Genomic DNA, 20,102 nt, shown 5'->3' on the forward strand with positions numbered 1-20,102 from the left:
TTGTTCAGTGAATGCATTCGGATTTATTGAGTATTTTAGCACGTTAGGAAGATCTTAACAGACTGCCTTTCCCTAAGGCAGCTCATAATGTACAACAAAAATGAACCACCAATTCCAGCAATATACAAAAATACACATCTGAGTAACTTCCTAAATAATAAATATTCAACCATGCATTTAAACATAAAAGGCACAGAAAACAAAATCCGTTCTAGTAGTCATAAAATTACCAACTACATAAATAAATCACCCAAATATCTATATAAGTAAATGTAACATTATATTCAAAGGGTGAAAACACATAAAACATCTTTTTTTCCCAAACAGTATGCAATAAATACTCCAAATTTTGTTTATTAAAAAATAAAACTGTGCTGTTGTAAACAGTATGTAAACAAATACATTTCACTTTTGCCTTACCTTTATCAGAGTACAGAAAGACAAATCTGTTGCCTATGGGTTAGTTTTTAAATGACACTGGAAGGGTACTGAGCAGTTTAAAGCTTTACTCATTTCTGAAGCAAAAGTAGTTCCCAAATTTGGTATCACATAGACTGTTCAATATCTGGCTTTGATATGCAAGGATGAAACCTTTGAGGAAAATCAGAAAAATATCAAAGAACGGCAAGAATCTAAATATAGCAATCGGAATATAGATGGTATAAGGACTCACACAAAAGATTTATCTTGGTCACACAGGCGTTTGATGCATGCGGAAACCCATCGCCTGCAAACCAAGCTACTAAGCAATTCACACAGGTCGCGTCCTGCTTGTCAGGATATGGAAGGAACACTCTCTCCCCTAAGGAACACTGCCAGGTTGGGTAGTTTGGTGCAGGTTGGCAGTGCCAAGGTAAAGAAGGTGTCGCTGAACAATGCAATGTAAGGGAATGTTGCATATTGATGTAGGAATTATATAAAGTTTGCATAAATTTCCCATCAGGTAGTAAACTCAAAACATTTGGTCGAACAGCCAGGAGCTGAAAGTACAGGCTAGTCATATGAAAGTTTTGTTTACAACTTGTCCGGATCATTTTGTACACAGTTGTTTCCATGTTTTGTGTCAATGTCACGGCCTTTTGACATTTAGGATTATGGAGATGCTGCTTCAAAAATGCTATTGGCGCTATTTCACGACTTAATACCCACCACCCGACAAGATAAGGAAAATATAGTTCAGGAATGTATAAAACAGCCTCCCCACAAGGTGAGACTTGGAAGTGCAGGGCTTTTGCTGCAGAAGTAAGCAATGATTTAGCAAGTAAACACCAAGATAGCTTATAAACGCGATTTAAGGACAACCATAAAGAGAACTAGAAAACCGCTTGTCTTAGAAAATAGCAAGGTGACAATTTGTTACGCTGCACTACCACAAGTACCAGCACAATTTCAATACATTTACAAATATCAAAGGAGACCGCATTATGGGGAAAGGATAAAATCCAAACCGTATAAAATACATCGGAGACAGGAGGTTAATACTCGAGGTACATTTACAGATATGTGTAGTCATTACAGTGGTAAAACTGTATTAGTGCAACTTAGCCCATTAAAGATAATAAGCAAAACGTTTGACTTTACACATGCACATTTCGCTTGTAAACGCACTGTGAAATGAAACTGTGTCAAGCACCTGCCACTGGACTTTGCACTTACGACACAACTCAAGAGATGGGCTGGCCACTGGGGGAAAAAAAATCACTGCCCTTCTGATTATGTACAAACAGGAGTTATCCCCAGCACATTAAGAACTCCTCACAACTCAGTCTTGTCAGTCATCGTTCATACAGTGCAGTATTCAGAGTTGGCTTTTGTTTAGCGTTCCCAGTTCCCATGTACTAAACAATCGTTGCAGCAGTGGCTTGACACCATGGATGGGCAGGCTGACTCCTAATTAGTGTCAAAGGCCTGAAAGGATCACATTATCGTTGCTGCCCGGTTTCTCTTTCTAAGGAAGCAAAAACAAAGTTGCTACTGTGTCCCTTAAGAACCAGGTAAAAATTGTTTTTAGTGATAAGGCTTCTTTCTTCAAAGTGACTGCATAGAAGAGTAAAAAGAATTGCAGTTCATTGGCATGGATAAGTGCAAATTTGACTGAACACTTTTTAGGTACAGTTTCACCACATAGTTTGAAGATTTAGAGCAGACATCTGCTCCTGCTGACACAAGTAAAGCTAGGTATAAAAGTAATTCGTCCTGTTTGTTCTAAGGATGAGTTGCTATAAACAGCTTTCAGAAAACACATGGGAAGGGTAGATTAGGGATCAAAAAGGTTCTGTGGTCCTTATTCTCCAGGGAAAAGTCTCCTCCAACATCACGGGGGGTTTAGTCAAATGCGAGCAACACCGAACAGAGAAGGTTTGTATCTGCCTTCATTTGGAGGGGGCCTGTGCTGGAATACTTTGTAGCCATTCAGCAATCACAGCCAACTTTGCCTCAGCATGGCCTATATACCCACCCAGCACCAGAAGTGCTCAGTTCTCGTGTTGACCAGGTCAGGTCAACATAGAACTGTACCCCTTTTATCAGAAATGAATTTCAACTACAATGCCCTCAAATTGTCCGAGGAAACTGGGTGTGACCCAGGCCCCAAAGACGGGTAGGTGGCTAAATGCTGAGCATTTAGGAATAATAAGATGACTATCTCTTTATTAAACAATCTGCCTTCCTCCACATTTGATCTCCTCCGTAATCCCCTGAACCACTACTTTTACACCTTGTATCACCGGCTCAAATCTGGATAACCCCATCGAGCAAGATCTAAGGATCGCTCCACCAAACCCCAGGCATTCCCCTCCGGATGGATCTGGTGCCCAAATTTTCTAATGCCCTCATCCCAACTTGGGAACTTCTTCCATTTATTTTCATACTCGAGACTTTGGCACATAATCTAGGCTGACACTCTTAGTGCAGTAATGGTGGAGTGCTGCACTGTCAGAGGTGCCGTCTTTTGGATGAGGCCCCGTCTTCCCTCTCAGGTGGACGTAAAAGATCCCATGGCATTATTTTGAAGAAGAGCTGGGGAGTTCTGCCCAATGTCCTGGCCAATATTTAACCCTCAACCAACACCACTAAGACAGATTATCTGGTCATTGTCACATTGCTGTTTGTGGCGCTTGCTGTGCAAAAATTGGCTGCCACATGTCCCACATTACAACAGTGACTACACTTCAAAAAGTACTTCATTGGCTGTAAAGCACTTTAGGACGTCTGGTGGTCATAAAAGACGCGATATAAATGCAAGTTATTTTTTTATTTTCTTCTTTCTCTCCTGTACTGTAACATAGAAACCTATGGACAGCCTAAGCACACGAACACTTAACAGTCTCGTACCAAATTCCTCCCTGCTGTGAAATGGAGGCATTCATCTGTTTCTTTGTAGTGGATCAACAGGACTGTTAGAAAAGCAGAAGGCCCCTGGAAGTGAATGTGTAGCTTTCACAGTAACTCTCCCACCGTCTCTCTAGACCATCCTCCATAGCAGTGTAAAAAGCTGGGAAATCACACACACACAACTAATGAAGCAGGCTTTCATAGCAGATTCTAGCAGCCTACAAACAACATGCTAAGGGAAAAGCAGACCCCAGCCACTTAGTCGTACAGCACAGAAGGAAGCCATTCAGCCCATCGTGTCTGTGCCAACTCTCAGAAAGTACTACCCAATTAATCCCACTCCCTCTGCTCTTTCCCCAGAGCCCAGCAAATTTCTCCTTTGCAAATATTTATCCAATTCCCTTTTGAAAAATCCTATTGAATCTGCTTCCACCACCCTTTCAGGCCACGCATTCTAGAGGTTAACAACTCGCTGTGTAAATTTATTTTTCCTAATTTCCCCCCAAGATTTTTTGCCAATGATCTTAAATCTGTGTCCTCTGGTTACCGACCCATCTGCCAGTGGAAATAGTTTATCCCTATCTACTCTATCAAAACCCATAGAATTTGGAGCACCTTTAGTAAATCTCTCTTTAACCGTCTCTGCTCTAAGGAGAACGACCCCAGCTTCTTCAGTCTCCCCACACAACAGAAGTCCCACATCCATTTTGATAAATCTCCCTGCAGCCTCTCCAAGGCCTTGACATTCTCCCAAAGTGTGATTCCCAGAATTGGGCATAATACTCCAGTTGATGCCTAACCAGTGATTTATAAAGGTTTACCATAATGTCCTTGCTTTTGTACTCGAAGACTATATTTATAAAGCCCAAAATTCGGTGTGCTTTTTAACTTGTCCTGTCACCATCAAAGATCTGTGTACATGAATCCCCAGGTCTCTCTCTTCCTGCCCCCCTTTTAAAAATTATAACAATTAATTTATAGTGCCTCTCCTCTCTTCACAGCAATTAAAAATGTAATCTGCCTCGTGTCTGCTCATTTCACCAGCCTGTCTGTGTTCTCCTCAAGGTTGCTACTATTCTATCCTCCTCACTGTTTACAAAATTTCCGAGATTTGTGTCATTTACAAGCTTTGAAATTTTGCCCCCCATTTCCCAAGTCCAGGTCATTAATATACATCAAAAATAGCAGTGGTGCTAATATCTACCCCTGGGGACATCACTGTGTACTTCACCCAGAGAGTTGTGAACCTGTGGAATTCTCTACCACAGAAAGTTGTTGAGTCCAGTTCGTTGGATATATTCAAAAGGGAGTTAGATATGGCCCTTACGGCTAAAGGGATCAAGGGGTATGGAGAGAAGACAGGAGTGGGGTACTGAAGTTGCATGATCAGCCATGATCATATTGAATGGTGGTGCAGGCTCAAAGGCCAAATGGCCTACTCCTGCACCTATTTTCTATGTTTCTATGTTTCCCTCCAGTCTTATAAACAACCGTTCACCACTACTCTCTGCTTTCTGTCTTTTAGCCAATTTTGTATCCACATTGCCAGTGTCCCTTTAATCCCATGAACTTCAATTCCGCTAACAAGTCTATTATGTGGCACTTTATCGAATGCCTTCTGGAAGTCCATATACAAAACAGCAAGTGCGCTAACTTCATTAACTCACTGTATTACTTCATTGAAGAACTCAATAAAGTTTGTCAGACACGATTTACCTCGAACAAATCCACGTTTACTGTTATTTATTCTAACTCAATTTTCCAAGTGACAATTAATTTTGTCCCAGATTATGGTCTCTGGAAGTGTCCCCAGCACCGAGTTTACCTCTCTTCCCTTTTTTGAACAGGGGTGTAAGATTTACAACCCTCCAGTTCTCTGGCACCGTTTCCATATCCAAGGAGGATTGGAAGATTGTGGCCAGAGCCTCTGCTATTTCCAACCTTACTTCCCTCAGTAGCCTAGGATGCATCCCATTCGGACTTTTCTACTTTTGACCGTTTAAGTATCTCCTCGGAGCAGGAATCGTTCAGTGAGCTGTTCGATTGGTATGTGGGAATATAGAAATTTCCCGCTACCTGGGCCCAGTGCCTGTACATTATTACAATAATCATTCTTGTTGCTGTAGATATTAGTTCTGTGTTTTTTAATGCATTATTGAGCAGGATTCCCAACTTCTTCGTGATTATCAAGTAACAGCTCGAGCATAATGAACCAACTCATGGTACGGCAGTGTATACCCTTTGACCACAGAGGGTAAAATCCTGCTAAATCCTTGATAGAGTTCCAAAGAGCAAAACATACTTGGCATCCTGTGGGCCCACAAGTGCGTGAAGTCTGGGTGGCAGAGGTAGGTGGGATATTCGATCCCAGTCTGCTCTTGCTACTATCACGTTTCATTGGCTTGGAAACTTTCAAAGGATTTCGGCTCCAAATCCTTAAGTCGCCAAGCCTCTCCTTGCAAAGGTCCTGCACACTACAGCAGTTTAATCGGTTAGAGGAGATTAACCGCACCTCGGAGACGTAGAAGCTCAACTTGGTGGGTGAGCAATTGAACTCCTTGTTGCAGCTATTGCGCAATCTTTGAACTGGTCAAACACCGAGGGGAGGGGTTAGAATGGATGTCACTGTATTTACTATGGCAGTTTGTCAACTATTTCGTTATCTAGAAAAATTGACACTGGGGTTTGGTATCAGTGCCAGGTCCTGTGTCATTCTATACCACCTGTATTGATGAATGGCTGGAGGAGATTCAGTATTGGTGTCGGTTTTGATCATGGTGTCTATGCAAGATGAGTCAAACATGTTTGTTGTCCTATTTTTGGAAGATCGCTCTTCTTACAGGCACTGAGCGGAGGAGTGGCGAAGATTGTGGCGGAGGAGTGGTGAGGGATCATGGCGGAGGAGCGGTGAGGGATCATGGCGGAGGAGCGGTGAGGGATCATGGTGGAGGAACGGTGAGGGATCATGGCGGAGGAGTGGTGAGGGATCATGGTGGAGGAACGGTGAGGGATCATGGTGGAGGAGTGGTGAGGGATCATGCCGGAGGAGCGGTGAGGGATCGTGGCGGAGGAGCGGCGAGAGATTGTGGCGGAGGAGCGGCGAATGTTTGTGGCAGAGGAGCGATGAGGGATCGTGGCGGAGGAGCGGCGAGAGATTGTGGCGGAGGAGCGATGAGGGATCATGGCGGAGGAGCGATGAGGGATCATGGCGGAGGAGCGATGAGGGATCATGGCGGAGGAGCGATGAGGGATCATGGCGGAGGAGCGGTGAGGGATCATGGCGGAGGAGCGATGAGGGATCATGGTGGAGGAGTGGTGAGGGATCATGGCGGAGGAGTGGTGAGGGATCATGGTGGAGGAGTGGTGAGGGATCATGGCGGAGGAGTGATGAGGGATCGTGGCGGAGGAGTGATGAGGGATCGTGGCGGCGGTGCGGCGAATGAGGGTACAGGGCCTAGAAGAGCCAAGGACCCGGGGACAGCACGGGCCAGCCCACACTGCGATATGTGTGCGCACTAGGTCCGTGCTTCAGAGCAGGTTTCCAGTCATCCTGGTTAACCCTTGCCACTGGATAAAAGCCAAGCTCTGTCAAGCCTGTGTGGTGGCTGATGTGCAACGGTCACCACACATTAAAAAAGTCCACGCACAGGCATCTTCCATCCCCTAAATTGGAGTTTAGGACTAGAATATCGGGTCCTTCATTGAAATACCTGTGAACCCATGTGGAAGCAAGTCATCCTTGTTGGAGGGACCGCCTATGATGATGATGAAGTATTCCACTTGGTCCAAATATATTCCCGTCATCACCCCACCCCCCTCGTAAAGCTCCAAGAGATTCCTTTTCATGAGAACCAATCCTGGAAAATTTTAGCTATGAGGAAAGATTGGATAGGCTGGGGTTGTTTTCTTTACAACAGAGGAGGCTGAGGGGCAGTTTAATTGAGGTGTATAAAATTATGAGAGGCCTGGATAGAAAGGAGAGGCGTCAATAAACAGGGGTCGTTGATTTAAAGTAGTTAGTAGAAGGATTAGAGGGGAGATAAGAATAAAAAATTCACCCAGAGGGTGGTGGGGGTCTGGAACTCACTGCCTGAAAGGGTGGTAGAGGCAGAAACCATCGCCACATTTAAAAAATACTTGGATGTGCACTTGAAGTGCCGTAATCTACAGGGCTACGGATCAAGAGCTGGAAAGTGGGATTAGGCTGGGTAGCTCTTTTTCGACTGGCACGGACACGATGGGCTGAATGGCCTCCTTCTGTGTTGTAATTGTTCTATGATTCTATAAATTTAAGTTCTTGCTGTTTATTTGGACACTTCTGACTTAAGTGTACGGGATTAGGTAGAAGGTACAGGGCTAAACAATGTACTGTAGCGCCCTGTACCATCTGCCTGGCACTCTATCTCAAACAAAGCACCGATTTCAGGAATAGCTTGTTACAGGCATAAGAACATAAAAATTAGGAGAAGGAGTAGGCCATTCGGCCCCTTGAGCCTGCTCCACCATTCAATGAGATCATGGCTGATCTTCTACCTCGACTCCACTTTCCTGCACTGTCCCCATATCCCTTCATTCCTTTAATATCCAAAAATCTATCGATCTCTTTCTAGCATATACTCAAAGACTGAGCCTCCACAGCCCTCTGGGGTAGAGAATTCCAGAGATTCACCACCCTCTGAGTGAAGAAGTTTCTCCTCATCTCAGTCCTAAACGGCCAACCCCTTATTCTGAGACTGTGACCCCTGGTTCTAGACTCCCCAGCATCTACCCTGTCAAGCCCTGTAAGAATTTTGTATGTTTCAATGAGATCACCTCTCGTTCTTCTAAACTCCAGAGAATATAGGCCTAGTCTACTCAATCTCTCCTCATAGGACAATTCCCCCCATCCCAGGAATCAGTCTGGTGAACCTTCGTTGCAGGTTATACAACAGAGACAATTCAACAGAGGTGTTCAATGTATTGCGTTAGCCTTCCTATCGTTTCTCTCCTGCAGGCAGCAACTCAAGCTGGAGTAAAGCTCTGTAAGTGGGAGTGGGCCTCCAGTACCTCTCATCTTGTGACTACTCATCTTGTTCCAACCCAGCCTGCAGGTGTTGGTAGGGTTTTTGGACCACAGAGCTGTGACCAGCTGATCCTTCCCTGCCCTCATCCAACAACAAAAATGCACACTTCCTGCATCACTAGATTGCAACACCCTCCCTCCAGCCTCATAGCTCAGGGGCATGGAGGGCTTATATATATACAAATACAAATAAACACATATATATCATTAAGCTGAAAAACAGATTATCTGGTCATTATCACATTGCTATTTGTGGGAGCTTGCTGTGCGCAAATTGGCTGCCGCGTTACAACAGTGACTATACTGCAAAATTGCTTCATTGGCTGTAAAGTACTTTGAGACGTCCAGTGGTCACAAAAGGCGCTATATAAATGCAAGTCTTTCTTTCTTCTTTAACAGCCCAGTCATGCCCTTGCCCATTGCTGCCCTGCAGAAGACCAGAGTTGTAATCTAGGATCTGTAAGCTTTCAGCATCACACCCCATGCACGGCTAAATCTTCACCTGACTATTTCAATCCACTGCGTGGCTGCAGTTTCTACTGGGGATGGAATAACCTGACATTGATTCACGATCTCACACTGGGCGACTGCTGGTGGGAGCTGGAGTGCAAGGACCAAGTGGTCCCTTGAACAGTAAGTGGGCCTGGGAATGGGCTGAACCATTCAAATGGAGGCAGACACATGCCTTCTCATGGCAAACTACACGAACCGACTGAGACCTTTGGTGGAGCTGTGAAGGAGACCTGAATGAAGGACCCAATTTACAACTTGGCAGTATTGGCAAATAGTATTTTGATTTCGAACCTAGGGGAGATTTTGTACATGACCTCTAAGTGGGTATAAATGACTCAATATTCAGACCAACATCCATCCAGATTCAGTTTCCTAATGTCTTTTGTATATAAATTTTCTATCAGTACAACACCAATCCGAGAGAGCAGCACATATAGATCATTAAATATAGTGATGCAGGTCAACTGCATGTTTTAAATGTTATAGCACTATGCAATCAAGCTTTGTGAAAACATCAATCAGTATCATATAAAGATTTGTTATTCTTGTTGCAGAGAAGTGTCCACTCGACAGGCTGGTTCACATTAAGCACTCGAGGGCAGAAGCTGGGACTGACCCACTCTCGCTGACCCACGCCCGTGTCTCGTGAGGCTTGGAGCTAGGAGGCCAAGTTCAAAGGTCCTGCCCTTACAGGTACTGAAATTCAATGAAATTCCAAAGCCAATATTGCAAGGTGACCTGACTGCACACATTTGTCGAAAATGTAAAAAGCAGCAACAAGAAGAACTTGTACCATTAACTTAGAAAAATCCCTCAAGGTGCTTCAGAGAGGTGCAAGAAAAAAACGGGCGCGAGGCCAAAGGAGGAGATTTTAGGAGGCATGGCCAAAGGTTTGGTCATGGGCATGGGTTTTACGAAGAGTCTTAAAGGAGGAGAAACGGAGGGGTTTAGGAAGGGAATTCCAGAGAATGGGACCTAGGTGGTTGAAGGGACAGATACCCATGATGGGACGAAGGGAGGGTTGGTTAGCAAAAGACGGGAATCAGTGAAACTGAATTTGTGGGAGGGTATTGTAGGACTGGAGGACGTTACAGAGATAGGGAGAGGTGAGGCCATTTAAAGAAGGATGGGAATTTTTAAATTTCAGACATTGGGTTAGCAATGACGGGGTGAAACTTGGTGTGCAGTAGGATATGGGAAGCAGGATTTTGAATAAGCTGAATAAGGGAGAAGGATGGGAGAGCATTGGAAAAGTTAAGTCTGGAAGCGGCAAAAGAATGGACAAGGGTTTCAGCAGGAGCTGGGCTGAGGTAGGGGCAGAGGTTGTGATGCCATGGAGGTGTAAGTAGGTGATCTTTGTGATGGAGCGGGTGTGGATTTGGAAGCTCAGCTCAGGTTCAAATTCCCTTTTGAAGGTTACTGTTGAATCTTCTTCCACCACCCTATCAGGCCGTGCACTCCAAATTATAACTCTCTGTGTAAAAGAAATTTTCCTCATATCTTTTGGACAATTATCTTCAATATTTTAGGCATGTAAAAAAAAAGAGTGGAAGCAAGTCTTCCTCGGTTCAAAAGGGAATTGGATCCATGCATAAAGAGGAGACATTTGCAGGGCTATGGGGATAGTGCAGGGGAGCGCGACTAATCGGATCGCTCTTTTGAAGAGTCGGCATAGACTCGATGGGTGGAATGGCCTCCTTCTCTGCTGTATGATTCTAACTGCAGAAATCTGCACAGGTAGAATCAGTCCTCGCTTTGTGATTTTTTCTTAAAACTTTCTATTCCCTTATTTTGTCTTCTCATTTGTGTTTAGCCGAAGTTCACAGGGAGCTTCAGGGTATCCAAAAAGCTGCTGTTTATCTTGAAATGAGGGAAAGAACCAAGTTCTCCCCGCGGCTTTGGTAATAACTGCTTGTATTGGCTGTTACGGTCAAACATGCAATAATGCTTTGCCTGCCCATTAAATTCCAAAATCATGTATTGCCAGCAGACCTACACACACACACACACACACACAAATATATATTATATAAAAAATACATCCATTGCAGAGATGCTCATGATGAGTGCTACCCTGTTAATGAAGAATCAAATCGCCACTGAACTGCCCCTCAAACGAGGAAGCTGCCTCTTTCTGGATTGGGAGGCACAGCTCTCCTGTCCCCCTGTGAACCAGTCCTTGGCGAAGAAATGTGCTCATGCAAAATATAACACAGAGGAGCAGAAACAATCTCTCATCAACAAACACTTCAGTAGTAATAAGTTACACTCTATTAAACAGATATAAAACTTGTTCAAGTGTTTTAAAAAAAAGAAGCATTAGGCATATGTCATGCAATCCTAGAAAGAGTTCAAGCAGGCGACGCATGCGGTATAATCTGCATGCATGCTACACTGCATGTGTTTCTACGTCAGTCTGAATCAGACTCCTTGGCCATTGAGTGATATGTTCCGCAGACCGTATTCACAGGTCAAGAAACCACTCCAAATATTGTATAGGATACAAATCAATTCTGCCTTCTAATGCAATAAAGGCAATTGTCTACATTAAATTGATATGTAATTGCGATTAAAAATAAGCCGTTTTTAGATCCACGGCCCTCGCTGAAGGAAGTCCTGAAATATTTTGCACCTGTATTCACCATTTTGCAGCATCCTTGTTTCCAGGCGACGTTATGCAGTTCAGTGTAAACCCATGTTTAACCGATGCATATTAGGACTTGTCACGTCAACACAATCTAATGTGGCTGTTGAGGGTTAGATGCATTGACACAAAACCCTCAGTCAAACTCAAGACAGTTTTAAGGTTAGAAAAAAAAACCCACGTTAACTGAAGCATACACCTGAACATTGCATCCTGTGACGGCAGCGAGGTCACGAATGGTGCTGAGTGAGAAGCCTGCGGAATGCTGTACGATCGACAGACACCCTTGGGGAAGTCCAAACGATGCTCCTCTACTTTCTGAGATAGCACCAGACAGCTACACTTCGGGCATGGAAGTGTTTTTGCCGAGGTCCTTAATTCCCTGGAGAATTCGCTTCATGTGGCCCACTTTCGTTATCCCCAGGTCCTGAAGGAACAAAGAAAAATAAAGGCATCTTTGTATCACGGCTTTATGGAAAAGTATTCTTCCCTCAGCTACCCAAGTCACACACTGGTGCCATGTGACAACAAGGAAACAGATATCGGTGTTCGTCCGACCAAAATGTTCGTATTATAGACAACAGTAGGAGCTTTGAACTGATGAACAATATCAAAATGCCTTTCTTGAACTCTATCTCAGTCTTTGAATCTAGTTCACCCTGCACATGCAATTGCATAGGTCTCCTTCCAAGACCCTTCATTCCAGGATGGTTCAGAATGTTCCCATCCTTTTGGAGATGACAAAATATTGGCCCTGGAGCCTTTAGTTTCCGAGTCTGCACATTTCATACCAATTGCTCTTTGACGTGTGAGAACACGACTCCACCTCCCACCCCCACAATCTTGAGGGGGTACGAAAGAAAAAACGTATTTCTACAGCGCCTTTCATTAATGACCACCGGACGTCCCAAAGCACTTTACAGCCAATGAAGTACTTTTGGAGTGTAGTCACTGTTGTAACGTGGGAAATGCCAATTTGCGCACAGCAAGCTCCCACAAACAGCAACGTGATAATGACCAGATAATCTGTTTTTGTTTTGTTGATTGAGGGATAAATATTGGCCAGGACATCAGTGATAACTCCCCTGCTCTTCTTCAAAATAGTGCCATGGGATCTTTGACGTCCAGCTGAGAGGGCAGACAGGGCCTTGGTTTAACGTCTCATCCAAAAGATGGCACTTCCGACAGTGCTGCACTCTCTCAGCACTGCAATGGTGTTTCAGCCTAACATTATGAGCTCAAGTCTCTGGAGCGGGACTTGAACCCACAACCTTCAGAGATGAGAATGCTACCAGTCAGCCACAGCTGACACTGTAAAGTAAGGAGTGTAACCATTCACTTCACAGGCTAAAAATACCAGGGTCGATTTACTGAGCTCAGGCTCCCAGCAGCAGAGAGCAGGGGCTGGAGAACTGGTGCTCGAGTGTTGAGCCGACCCTGTGCTGCCTTTCAGTGAGGCTCCCTTTTGGAGTGCAGCATTGGTGAATTTGTCTGAAAAGCACTGAATGGGATTTCCCACTTTGGGAGGCAGTGATGGTAAGCTAATGTTGACCATCAGGTCCACATGCCGGCCCTCCTTGCCTGGATGTGTCAACAGATTCTTTGGCTCCTTTGAAAGGCAACACATCAACCCACATGCTCAAATGGGTGTGGCATTTTGTGAAAACTTCCAAATTGGCTTCTCCTGGCTTATCAAGATGGCTTCCTAGCTTGGCTCAGTTAATAGCACTTCTGTGCAATGTTGTCGAGGCACTGAATTGGCAGAGATGCCATCCTTCAGATGAGAGGTTAAACCAAGTCTTAGGTGCTTGCTGAGGTGGCTGTCAACGCCTCGATTTCAAAACTCTCATCCTTGTTTTTAAATCCCTCCATGGCCTCGCCCCTCCAAATCTCTATAATCTCCTCCAGCCCCACCACCCCCACTCCCCGAGATGTCTGCGCTCCTCTAATTCTGCCCTCTTGAGCATCCTTGATTATAATCACTCAACCAGTGGTGGCTGTGCCTTCTGTTCCCTGGTCCCCAAGCTCTGGAATTCCCTGCCTACATTTCTCTTTCCACCTTCAGGAAGCTCCTTAAAACCTATCTCTTTGGCCAATCTTTTGGTCACCTGCCTTAATTGCTTCATATGTGGCTCAGTGTCAAATTATTTGTCTCCTAATACTCCTGTGAAGCGACTTGGGACGTTTCACTATGTTAAAGGCGCTATATAAATACAAGTTGTTGTTGTGTCGAAGATTCAATGACACTATTTTAAAGAAAAGCAGGGAATTCTTCTGGTGTCCTGGTCAACATTCTTCCCTCACTAAAAACAGATTAATTGATCACTTATCTGATTGTTACTTGTAGGATCTTGGTGTGCACAAAATGGATACGGCACTTCCGACATATCAACGGTGGGAGTAATGCATATTGTCAAATCTTTCTGAGAACACATGAAGGCTCTGTAGGAATACATTGGGCCAAGCCTTGCTGGAGTGGGGCATCTTACGGCATGCTCCAATAGTTAGATTTTCTCTCTCACCCTTCAGCTCGAACATTTTGTGCCCTGTAAGCAGCTAGGAGTGCCAACTGCTGATGGCGTGGTGAGGGCAACAATGTATCTGGGACCTGTGAACGGACAACAGAGACCAACAAACTATCAACTTAACCAATGAGATTAAAGGATTGAGAAAGAAAGAGAAGGACTGAGAGGAAAATTGGGCGAATTCGAGTCAAATCAGGTACAGAAAGAGAAATAGAGAGAGGGAAAGATAGATTGGATTAAGAGAGAGAAAAAGAGACAGAAAGCAAAAGCAAGAAAAAAAATTAAAATTTAAAATTTGACATATTTAAATACTCCAACAACAATTCACTTCCTGAAGGAATGAGACTCCACACGTTTAAATGTTCACTTACGGGGCAGGAGCGGTTGATTGGCAGTCATTATTTACATTATTACAATGTTAAAAGGTTACTTACACGGCTCATTACTAGATTTAACTTTCTGCGGTGAGTTTAATGGTAAATTAATGTGCAAATCCAGCAAATTCATGAAACTCACAGGGAGGTTGTGGGCAAGATGCCGTTTTCGTGAGGCTCGTGGCAGAACAATGCAAATAGTCCAGTAATTTGTGGTGATTTGTAGTTCCTGGGGAATCGCTCCCTCGCCACAAGTTGCTGGCTGATTTGTGCATTACTAACAGCATGCATTGTTTAACACACCATTATTGTTTCAGCATATTCCAGTCCAATATCTTTTTCTAATCTTGAGCAGCTGTTTCTTTGGCTACATTGGAAAACCCAATAGCCACAGCCAGGCATATCGCCAATTCTAACATCTCCTATGCAAAGATCCGCATGGCAATCATTCTACCTCACCCAGCCGGCTTGTGGATAAAGTTATCCCTGTGGCCCAGGTAGAAAGGCCAGTCCCATTTATAGGGTGTTGTCCGAGTATTGATCCCACCCCTCCAGTCTGCCTGCAACAAATTGATTGTGGAAGTCCACGTGAGAAAAGGTTTGAGAATCGAGGAACATCGCGGATCTCTGTTTCTTTTGGGCGATCTGCTCAGTGGAAAGGGTCAGTGATGCCTCTTGGTACCAGTGGAGTAGGGACTCTGTGAGAACGCATATTTTTATCGACATAGAATGTAACTGCGAGAGGGTAACCAGAAATGTAACCGTTACAAAAGTGGGACTAGGGCCATGAGTCAAGTTTCTCCTCAAGAAACATTCCTGCACCTTTTACATCTCCTCTTCCGTGAAGACTGGGACTTCTTCGCGGATCTCTGTTTCTTTTGGGCGATCTGCTCAGTAGGAAGGGTCAGTGATGCCTCTTGGTACCAGTGGAGATTTTGGCTGACAAAATAGTTTCAAAAAGATAAATAGCAACAGGGAGAGTTTGGCCTCGATCTCTGTGATTTCTGTGTCACCCTGAAAGCCTGGTCCCAGAATTCAGCAGCTCAAGAACACAAAGGAATCAATTGCTGAATGGGATCTGTGAGGATTGAAGCGAAAGCCCTCAGTCGAAGCTGTGAGGGGGACGCTAAGAGGCTGCAGGGTGACTTGGACAGGTTAGGTGAGTGGGCAAATGCATGGCAGATGCAGTATAATGTGGATAAATGTGAGGTTATCCACTTTGGGGGCAAAAACGCAAAGACAGAATATTATCTGAATGGTGACAGATTAGGAAAAGGGAAGGTGCAACAAGTCATGGTTCATCAGTCATTGAAAGTTGGCATGCAGGTACAGCAGGTGGTAAAGAAAGCAAATGGTATGCTGGCCTTCATAGCTAGGGGATTTGAGTATAGGAGCAGGGAGGTCTTACTGCAGTTGTACAGGGCCTTGGTGAGGCCTCACCTGGAATATTGTGTTCAGTTTTGGTCTTCTAATCTGAGGAAGGACGTTCTTGCTATTGGGGGAGTGCAGCGAAGGTTCACCAGACTGATTCCCGGGATGGCTGGACTGACATATGAAGAGAGACTTATCAACTGGGCCTTTATACATTGAAGTTTAGAAGAATGAGAGGGGATCTCATAGAAACATACAAGATTCTGATGGGACGGGACAGGTTAGATGCGGGTAGATTGTTCCCGATGTTGGGGAAGTCTAGAACCAGGGGACACAGTCTTAGGATAAGAGGTAGGCCATTTAGGAATGAGATGAGGAGAAACTTCTTCACTCAGAGAGTTGTTGACCTGTGAAATTCCCTACTGCAGAAAGTTGTTGATGCCAGTTCATTGGATATATTCAAGAGAGAGTTAGATATGGCCCTTACGGCTAAAGGGATCAAGGGGTATGGAGAGAAAGCAGGAAAGGGGTACTGAGGAAATGATCAGCCATGATCTTATTGAATGGTGGTGCAGGCTCGAAGGGCCGAATGACCTACTCCTGCACCTATTTTCTATGCTTCTATGTTTCACTACACATCCTACACCACCAAGTCCTCACATCAGTGGCCTAAGGCCAGCGTTATAAGAACATAAGAAATAGGAGCAGGAGTAGGCCATACAGCCCCTCGAGCCTGCTCCGCCATTTAATAAGATCATGGCTGATCCAATCATGGACTCAGGTCCACTTCCCTGCCCACTGACCATAATCCCTTATCCCCTTATCGATTAAGAAACTGTCTATCTCTGTCTTAAATTTATTCAATGTCCCAGCTTCCACAGCTCTCTGAGGCAGTGAATTCCACAGATTTACAATCCTCAGAAGAAATTTATCCTGATCTCAGTTTTAAATGGGCGGCCCCTTATGCCCTCTAGTTCTAGTCTCCCCCATCAGTGAAAACATCCTCTCTGCATCCACCCTGTCAAGCTCCCTCATAATCTTATACGTTTTGATTAGATCACCTCTCATTCTTCTGAATTCCAATGAGTAGAGGCCTAACCTACTCAACCTTTCCTCATAAGTCAACCCCCTCATCTTCTGAATCAACCTTGTGAACCTTCTCTGAACTGCCTCCAAAGCAAGTATATCCTTTCGTAAATATGGAAACCACAACTGCACGCAGTGGCCTCACCAATACCCTGTATACCTGTAGCAAGACTTCGCTGCTTTTATACTCCACCTCCTTTGTAATAAAGGCCAAGATTCCATTGGCCTTCCCGATCACTTGCTGTACCTGCATACTATCCTTTTGTGTTTCATGCACAAGTAACCCCAGGTCCCGCTGTACTGCAGCACTTTGCAATCTTTCTCCATTTAAACAATAACTTGCTCTTAATTTTTTTTTCTGCTGAAGTGCATAACCTCACACTTTCCAACATTATACTCCATCTGCCAAATTTATGCCCACTCACTTAGCCTGTCTATTTCCTTTTGAAGATTTTTTGTGTCCTCCTCACATATTGCTTTTCCTCCCATCTTTGTATCGTCAGTAAACTTGGCTACGTTACACTCAGTCCTTTCTTCCAAGTCGTTATATGATCATCAAGGGCAGACTGGTGGGGAGCTTAGGCACCTGAGCATTACAAATACAATTGACATTGCCACCTGAAATGGTGGAGGATGTATCGAGGAATGTAGGAAGAGGAGTCAGCCATTCAGCCCCTTGAGCCTGTCCCACCATTCAATTTGATCATGGCTGACCTGTATCTTAACTCCCCCACCCACCTTGATTCCGTAACTCTCAATATCCTTGCCCATCGGAAATCCATCTAGTGCCCATTGTGCAAAGAAGTGCTTCCTGATGTCACCCCTGAACATCCTCGGTCTAATTTTAACGTTAGAAACATAGAAACATAGAAAACAGGTGGAGTAGTAGGCCATTCGGCCCTTCAAGCCTGCATCACCATTCAATATGATCATTGCTGATCATGCAACTTCAGTACCTCATTCCATACCCCTTGATCCCTTTAGCCATAAGGGCCACATCTAACTCCCTTTTGAATATATTCAACAAACTGGACTCAACAACTTTCTGTGGTAGAGAATTCCACAGGTTCACAATTCTCTGGATGAAAAAATGTCTCCTTATCTCGGTCCTAAATGGCTTACCCCTTATCCTTAGACTGTGACCCCTAGTTCTGGACTTCCCCACCAGAGGAAATAGTTTCTCTCTATCTACCCTATCAAAGCCTTTAATCATCTGAAACACCTCAATTGGATCACCCCTTAATTTTCTAGACTCGAGGGAATACAAGCTTAGTCTATGCAACCCGCCCTCATAATTTAACCCTGGTATCAGAATAATTTTCCCTTATTTAGAAGGGCAGAGTAAGGGAAAAAATGAAGTAATGGGTGCAAATCGTGGACCAGGACCATTCGAGCACTATGCACAATCAAAAATGGAAGGACCTGATGAATCAGGATAGCAGCCTTCTCAATTGGTGGGGGAGGATGAGGGACATAGTGCGAGGTGCTCACCCACCCCCATTGATGCCTTCCTGCTCTGCTGGAGACTGGGTGACATCCTCACCACTTTTAAGAGATGGTTGGATGGGCATTTAAAGTGCCATAATCTGCAAGGTTACGGATCTAGAGCTGGTAATTGGGATTAGACTGGATGACCTTTTGTTGGACGGCGCAGATATAATGGTCAGTACTGCAGGGAATAGAATGCTGCCAGGGTGATCTCCTGGACTAGTTTCGATTGCCTGGATTGGTCGGAGAGGAACTTTCCCAGATTTTTTCTCCCTAAATTGGCCTGGGATTTTAATCTGGTTTTTGTCTCTCCCAGGAGATCACATGGCTCCGGTCAGGGTGGAGTGTAGATATTTTCAGTATAAGGGATGTCGCAGTTGTGTGAGGCAGACTGGTTGGGCTGGGTGCTCTTTGCCTTTCCGTCATTGTTCATCGGTTTATACCTAAAACATAAAAATGCAGTCGTTATAGGAGATTCCATAGTTAGGGGGACAGACAGGCGTTTCTGTAACTGTCATTGTGAGTTCCGCATGGTGTGTTGCCTCCATGGTGCCAGGGTAAAGGACATCATAGAGAGGGTGCAGAATTTTCTGCAGGGAGAAGGGAGTGAGCCAGAAGTTGTGGTACACGTCAGTACCAACGACATAGAGAGGGCAGGTATGGAGGTCCTATGGCCAGATTTTCAAGAGCTAGGAAGGAAGTTAAAAAGTAGGACCTCGACGGTAGTAATCTCTGAATTACTCCCAGTGCCACGCGTCAGCGAGAGTAGAAATAGGAAGATAGGAACGATCAATGCGTGGCTTGAGGCATGGTGCAGGAGTGCGGACTTCAGATTCTTGGGCCATTGGGACCAGTTCTGGGACAGGAGGCACCTATTCAAAAGGGAAGGGTTGCATCTCAACAGGACTGGGACCAATGTCCTCGCGGAAAGGTTCACTAGTGTGGATGGGGAGGGTTCAAACTAAATTGGCAGGGGTTGTGCACCAGCATATAGAAGTAGAAAAGAGGAAAAGAGTGAATAAAGGAGTGAGAGTGTTGGATAGTACTAGAGAAAGAAGTAGTGCCATATTAGATAGGAGAAGACTAAGAAGCACTATAAGGAATACAAAGTCAGGGCTAGAATGCATGTATGTAAATGCACAAAGTGTGGTGAACAAGGTTGGTGAGCCACAAGCGCAAATAGCTGTGTGGGAATATGATGTAGTGGCTTAAAAATGTGAGGACTGAGTGCTTAATAGTCATGTTCAGAAAAGATAGGGATGGAAAAAAGGGAAATGGGGTGGCAGTACTGATTAGTGAAGATATTGTAGTGTTGGAAAAAGAGGATGTCCTTGAGGGGGCAAAGAATCCATTTGGTAAGAGCTGAGAAGCAAAAAAGGGCATGATCACGCTATTGGGAGTATTCTATCGACCTCAAAATAGAGAGATAGAGGAGCTAGTCTGCAGGGAAATCACAGAGATGTGCAAGAACTATAGAGTGGTGCTATTGGGGGACTTAGTTACCCAAATATCGATTGGGATAATGTTAGAGTAAAGGGAAAGGAGGGGGAGGAATTTCTGAAATGGGTTCAGAAGAACTTCCTTCACCAGTATGTTCTCGGTCCAACTAGGAAGGAGGCATTGCTGGAACTGGTGCTAGGGAATGGGGTGGGCCAATTGGACCAAGTATCTGTGGGAAAATACTTGGGTAAGAGTGATTATCGTAT

At 44.6% G+C, this 20,102-nt stretch overlaps 1 protein-coding gene across 4 annotated transcripts in view; it reads right to left on the bottom strand.

Moving 5' to 3' along the window:
• Positions 1–216: 216 nt before the first annotated feature.
• dgkh (diacylglycerol kinase, eta) overlaps positions 217–20,102 on the bottom strand; it is a 651,598-nt gene continuing 631,712 nt past the window's right edge. For all 4 annotated transcript variants that reach the window (XM_070894157.1, XM_070894158.1, XM_070894156.1 and 1 more), the window contains one exon: positions 217–11,979. In XM_070894157.1, coding sequence (XP_070750258.1) covers positions 11,890–11,979 — 90 coding nt within the window. In that variant the 3' untranslated portion in view covers positions 217–11,889. The remainder of the gene's footprint in view (positions 11,980–20,102) is intronic.

Source organism: Pristiophorus japonicus, chromosome 11 (genome assembly GCF_044704955.1).
Source record: "Pristiophorus japonicus isolate sPriJap1 chromosome 11, sPriJap1.hap1, whole genome shotgun sequence".
Classification (NCBI taxonomy): domain Eukaryota; kingdom Metazoa; phylum Chordata; class Chondrichthyes; family Pristiophoridae; genus Pristiophorus; species Pristiophorus japonicus.